Source organism: Thamnophis elegans, unplaced genomic scaffold, assembly GCF_009769535.1.
Source record: "Thamnophis elegans isolate rThaEle1 unplaced genomic scaffold, rThaEle1.pri scaffold_201_arrow_ctg1, whole genome shotgun sequence".
NCBI classification, from domain to species: Eukaryota; Metazoa; Chordata; class Lepidosauria; order Squamata; family Colubridae; genus Thamnophis; species Thamnophis elegans.
The window spans coordinates 47623-54189 of NW_022473670.1; the positions used below are offsets into that span (position 1 = coordinate 47623).

At 41.6% G+C, this 6567-nt stretch overlaps 1 protein-coding gene across 2 annotated transcripts in view; it reads left to right on the forward strand.

Moving 5' to 3' along the window:
• The window catches only part of RNF31 (ring finger protein 31), a 44165-nt gene extending 37951 nt beyond the window's left edge, over positions 1-6214 (forward strand). Inside the window, exons 17-20 of one of the 2 annotated variants that reach the window (XM_032238458.1) lie at positions 1524-1642; positions 3188-3298; positions 3404-3461; positions 6092-6214. In XM_032238458.1, the coding sequence (XP_032094349.1) occupies positions 1524-1642; positions 3188-3298; positions 3404-3461; positions 6092-6192 (389 nt within the window). In that variant the 3' untranslated portion in view covers positions 6193-6214. Of the gene's footprint in view, positions 1-1523; positions 1643-3184; positions 3299-3403; positions 3462-6091 lie in introns of both variants that reach the window. The other variant, XM_032238459.1, reaches the window with a different exon arrangement.
• Positions 6215-6567: the final 353 nt, after the last annotated feature.

The following is a 6567-nucleotide window of genomic DNA, read 5'->3' on the forward strand; positions in this document are numbered from 1 at the left end:
GCCCCTCTCTCTCTCTCTCAGGTCAACCCACCTCACAAGGTTGTTGTTAGGGGGGAAATAGGAGGAGGAAAATGCATTGGTTATGTTTTTTACCTTATTTGTTGTTGTTTTTATGATGTTGTTTGTTTATTGGATTTATATGCCACCCTTCTCCCAAGGACTCAGGCCAGCGTACAACATTTAAAAAAAAACACATATTACAAAAGTTAAAAAAAATTAAATAGAATATCCAAAACAAACCCAATTAAAATTAACAATAACATTTTAAAAAATTCGATTAAAATTAACAAGGAGCAATAATTTATTTTGTTTTGTTCAGGCCAGGCCGGCTTGCTGGAAAAGTCACGTTTTTAGGGCGCGTCGGAAGGACTGGAGGTCGGGGATTATACGAAGCTCCAGGGGCAGCTCATTCCAGAGGGAAGACGCTCCCACAGAGAAGGCTCTCCCCCTGGGGGTGGCTAGCCGACACTGTCTGGCCGACGGCACCCGGAGGAGGCCAACTCTGTGGGATCGCACTGGACGGTGGGAGGCTACCGGTGGCAGTAGGTGGTCTCGCAGGTATCCTGGGCCTAAGCCATGGAGCGGTTCCACCACAAAACCGCGTTCGACTAAAGCGCGCTCGACGAAACCGCGTAGCTGACGTCATCACAGGGCAACAACAGCGCGGAGACAGAAGCACGCTGTAAACGCTAAACCTAAAATTAACCCCTAAACCAAAACCTAACCCCCCTAAACCTAATCCTAAACCTAACCCTTAACCTAACCCTAAACCTAACCCTAAACCTAACCCTTAACCTAACCCTAAACCTAATCCTAACCCTTAACCTAACCCTAACCCTAACCCTAACCCTTAACCCTAAACCTAACCCTAAAGCTAACCCTAAACTAACCCTTAACCTAATCCTAAACCTAACCCTAAACCTAACCCTTAACCTAACCCTAAACCTAACCCTTAACCTAACCCTAAACCTAATCCTAACCCTTAACCTAACCCTAACCCTAACCCTTAACCTAATCCTAAACCTAACCCTAACCCTTAACCTAACCCTAAACCTAACCCTTACCTTAACTTGAATCGGCTTGCTTTCAAAGCGCTATTTAAAGCGCCCTTCATTCTCCGCGCTCGCTGTTGTCGCCCTGTTGATGACGTCAGCGACGCGGTTTAATCGGGCGCGCTTTAGTCGAGCGCGGTTTTCTCGTGCCACGCCATGGAGCGCTTTAAAGGTCACAATTAGTACCTTGAATCGCACCCGGAAGGCAACCGGCAACCAGTGCAGGCCGCCTAAAAGGGGTGTAACGTGGGAGCACCTAGGCGCCCCCATGATACTTGCGCACCCACATTCTGCACCAGTTGAAGCCTCCGGGTGCTCTTCAAGGGCAGCCCCATGTAGAGAGCGTTACAGTAGTCCAGGCGAGACTACTGTAACGCTATTATTATTATTTTAGATATTATTATTTGTAAAAATAATATAGGTGGGATACAAACAAATACAATTTTCCTTCCCCCCCCCCTCTTTTTCCAGCTTGTCCCAAATGCAAGTTCTCGTATGCCTTGGCTCGAGGGGGATGCATGCACTTCCAGTGTTCGCAGTGCAGGCACCATTTCTGCAGTGGCTGTTACGGAACCTTTTATGCCTCAAATGTAAGGATGGCTCAGGGACTCGCGCATGTGCGGGGCAGGTCGGGAACCCGGTACCCTGTTGATATTCATTCCCCCCCCCCCTGTGGGCTCCGTAGGGGAGAATTTGAAGAACGGAGGCGGAGACGGTTAGCCAAACCACAGGGGAACAAGATACAGGTAGTCCTCGCACTTACGACCACCCTCGAACCCAACATTTCCGTTACTAAGCCAGACAGCGAAGTGAGTTTTGCCCCATTTTATCGTGGTTTTTTTTTGCCTCCGTTATTAAGTGAATCGTTGCATTTGTTAATTAGCGACAAGGTTGTGAAGTGAGTCTGGCTTCCCCCGTGGACTCAGCTTGTCAGACGGTCGCCAAAAGGGGATCACAAGACCCCCCGGGGACATGGCGGCAATTGTAACTAGGAACCAGTTGCCAAGCATCCGAATTTTTGATCACGTGACTCAACACGGCAAGCCTGCCCACGGTCGTAAGTGTGAAAAATGGTCAAAAGGCCCTTTTTTCAGTGCCGAATGGTCACTAAATGTAAGTAAGTTCGAGGACTGTCTGTCGTGTGAGAAAGCGACTTAAAAATACTAGAATTCCGCGATATTGATAGCGGGTGTTATCAGAAGATTGGGAAAGTTTCTGTCAAAAAGAAAGAAAGACTTAACATTTCACATAGAATGGAATAACAACTCTTTGAATCACATTGTTTTACTTAGTGGCCATTTGAAGTCACAACGTCAACTCACAAAGCATCCCTGGCCTGCTCTGGAGTTGCCATAGGCAAGTGGGGGGGAAACTGACAGCATGGCAGCCACCACCATTCCACGCATACCTTTCTCAAGGCTGTATCCCAGGTTACTTGCAACAGCCGGAGGGCGTGATCTCTACAGCCCACGAAAAGTGCTCTGTTGGTGAATGTGATTTATGACACACCATAGGGAGAGGGAGGGAAGCTGGGTCATAATTGGGCCGTAAATTACGTGGGGTCAGAGCTGGCTTCACTTGGGTAGGTGCCTACGTTGCTCCTAATAAATAACTGGATTTCTTTTGAAGCTTGGCTCGAGGCTCATGATTTAATTAGGGCATTCGTGGGAACCCTGACATGCAACAGCACTGGAAAATTGACTTACGACCAGAGATGGCATTCACTTACTTTCTCTACCAGTTCACAAATATGAGTGGGCCTTCCGCGCATGCGCTCACACAACTCATATTTAGATGGTCATAGTATTCCGTGTATGTGTGTGTGTCACGTGTTCCCCTTTTCTACGACCTTCTGACAAAAAAACCCAGATTCGCTTAACAACCGTGCGACTAAGTTCACCCCTGCGGCGATTCACTTAACAACTGTGGCGAGAAAGGTCATCAAAGGGACCGAAGCTCCCTTAACAAACGTCTCACATAGACATGTGCGACAGAAATTTTGCCCAAACTGAAACATTGGGCTTGGTTGTGGTCGTAAGTCGAGGACTGCCTGTAATTTTTTTATTTAGAGGAATGGGTGGGCGGTTCAACGGTTTTCCTATTCCGGCATTTTATGATTATTTTTCCCCCAGAAGTGTCCAATCCCGCACTGCCCGATCCGGCGGTCCCTACATGGCCACCATCCACGTGACTGCCTCTTCTACCTGCGCGATTGGTCCGTGCCACGTCTCCAGAAGCTCCTCCAGGTGGGTCTTTCGGTGCGGGGAGGAGGAGTGGAAGCCGCGGGGGCTTAGGGGAGGGGCTACTTGGGAGACTCACTGGGATTCTCTCTTTCTGTCTCTTCGTCCCAGGATAACAACATTGCTTTCAACACGGACCCTCCAGCAGGCACTCGGGCCACTCCCGGAGGTACGTGACTTAAGTTGCCGGGAAGCTCACCTCTCCTGGGATGGCTTTACGTTCTGAATGAAAGATTTCACCTCACCTCAGTTCACTTCAGTTTACTCCGCTTCATTTCACTTTAGTTTACTTTACTTCAGTTTGCTTTATTTTATTTTTATATTTTATGTTTACTTTATTTTACTTCACTTTATTTTAGTTTACTTTACTTCACTTCCTTTTATTTTATTATACTCCATTTGACTTCATTTTATTTTACTTCGCTTCATTTTATTTTACTTCGCTTCATTTTACTTTTTTAGTTTATTTCATTTTACTTTATTTTACTTCACTTCACTTCATATATTTTTTTTAGTTCACTTTATTTTATTTTACTTTACTTCCCTTCATTTTACTTTTTTTTTATTTTACTTCATTTTATTTTACTTCACTTCATTTTACTTTTTTTATTTTACTTCACTTCACTTTAGTTTACTTTATTTTGCTTCATTTTATTTTACTTCTTCATTTTACTTTTATAGTTTATTTCATTTTACTTTATTTTACTTCACTTCATTTTATTTTTTTTAGTTTACTTCACTTTATTTTATTTTACTTTACTTCCTTTCCCTTCCTTTTACTTTTTTATTTTCACTTCATTTTACTTTTTTAGTTTACTTCACTTCACTTCATTTTACTTCACTTTACTTCATTTTATTTTACTTCACTTCACTTTAATTTACTTTTTTAGTTTACTTCACTTCACTTTAGTTTAATTTATTTTGCTTCATTTTATTTTATTTCACTTCACTTTAATTTACTTTTTTAGTTTACTTCACTTCACTTTAGTTTAATTTATTTTGCTTCATTTTATTTTCTTCATTTTACTTTTTTAGTTTACTTCACTTTAGTTTAATTTATTTTGCTTCATTTTATTTTACTTCACTTCATTTTACTTTTTTAGTTTATTTCATTTTACTTTATTTTACTTCACTTCACTTCATGTAATATTTTTAGTTCACTTTATTTTATTTTACTTTACTTCCCTTCATTTTACTGTTTTTATTTTACTTCATTTTATTTTACTTCACTTCATTTTACTTTTTTTATTTTACTTCACTTTAGTTTACTTTATTTTGCTTCATTTTATTTTACTTCACTTCATTTTACTTTTTTAGTTTATTTCATTTTACTTTATTTTTCTTCACTTCCCTTCATTTAATTTTTTTAGTTTACTTCACTTTATTTTATTTTATTATACTCCATTTTACTTCATTTTATTTTACTTTTTTAGTTTACCTCACTTCACTTTAGTTAACTTTATTTTGCTTCATTTTATTTTACTTTTTTAGTTTACCTCACTTCACTTTAGTTAACTTTATTTTGCTTCATTTTATTTTACTTTTTTAGTTTACCTCACTTCACTTTAGTTAACTTTATTTTGCTTCATTTTATTTTACTTTTTTAGTTTACCTCACTTTAGTTTATTTTACTTCGCTGCATTTTACTTCTTTAGTTTATTTCACTTTACTTTATTTTACTTCACTTCTGCGGCTTTTACACGCTTCTGATGGGCCGCTCATGTTTGTAGCCGAATGAGAAGAAAGACACCAGACAAGTCTCTCTTGAGATGAGCTTTTTCTGGCCCTGAGCGATGCCCGGGGGGGGGGGGGCTCTTTTTATTAGTTCCAAACAAAGAGAAGGTGTGTACAAATTACATCAAAATAATAAAATAATGACTAAATAATCCAATAATAATAATGCAGCGTGGCAAAAGGCTTCGTCTCTGGGCAAAAGAGGAGAGGTGAATCAAAAAGGGGGGCTGCTTCCCTGGGCAGGAGAAGATAGATAGATGAGAAGGGAGGGAAGTGAAGAGATAGGGGGAGTGTGGGAAGGCTAGCAGCTCGCATTCCTGCATTCCTTTGAGGTGCTAACTGCTAAATAAACTAGTACAGAGAGGTATACTAATTGATAGGAAAACTTTTTATTGCTAACAAGAATGTTTTTGTTAGCATCCATCTCTGGGCCTGTGTTTTCCAGACAGCCATAGCCGCCCTATACACAGAACTGGTAATGGATCTCAACACACTTCATATAATTTTTTTAGTTTATTTTATTTTACTTTACTTCATTTTATTTTACTTTGCTTCATTTTACTTCATTTTAGTTTATTTTACTTCACTTCATTTCACTTTATTTGTTTACTTCACTTCATTTTACTTCATTTTATTTTACTTTTTTAGTTTACTTCACTTCACTTTAGTTTACTTCGCTTCATTTTATTTTACTTCACCTCATTTTACTTTTTTAGTTTACTTCATTTTATTTTACCTCCCTTCGTTTTACTTTACTTCCCTTCACTTTTACCTTTACAGATAGTCCTCGACATACGACCACAATTTAGCACAAAGTTTCTGTTGCTGAGACAATGGTTCAGCACGTTTTGCTCCATTGTTTTGCCTTTCTTACCGCAGTTGTTAAGTGAATCGTTGCGGTTGTTAAATTAGTCGGGCTTCCCCGTTGATTTTGCTGAACCACTGTCTCGCTTAGCAATGCAAATGTTGCTCAATTGTAGTCGTAAGTCGAAGACTGCCTGTAATCCCGGTCAAAATGGCGGAATGGGAAGGCTTTAACCGTTACAGTCTCTCCTCGGTGCGCAGGTGGATGTCGGGTTATGGAGCAGAAGGAAACCCTCGACGGCTTGAAGGATGAACCGTGTGGCAAAGAGACGCCAGCCGGATATGCCGGCCTTTGCGAGTGAGTAAAACCCCTTGATGGGGAGACAGAAAACACAGGTGCTTGTTGTGGCCAGCCAGTGGAGCTGGCGGCAGATTCGGACAGGGAGGAGGTTGGGGAGGAAGATGGGCCAGTCCTGGAGTCTGGGGAAGGCTCGGATGAGGGCTCTGCGTCGGAGGCAGAGAGGGGGCCAGAGCCGTCTGACAGTTATCAGCTGCCTTCGGAGTCAGACATCAGTGAGGCGGAAGAACAGCTGGAGCCTGTTCCCCGTGTGCGCATGCGCAGAGTTGCCAGATGAAGGGAACAGCTAGAAAACAGGAGTCAACTTGGGAGTAAGGCCACAGGTGGACGACGAACGGCCCCTCCCAGAGGAAAGAAAAGAGGGAGTGGAGTTTGCAGG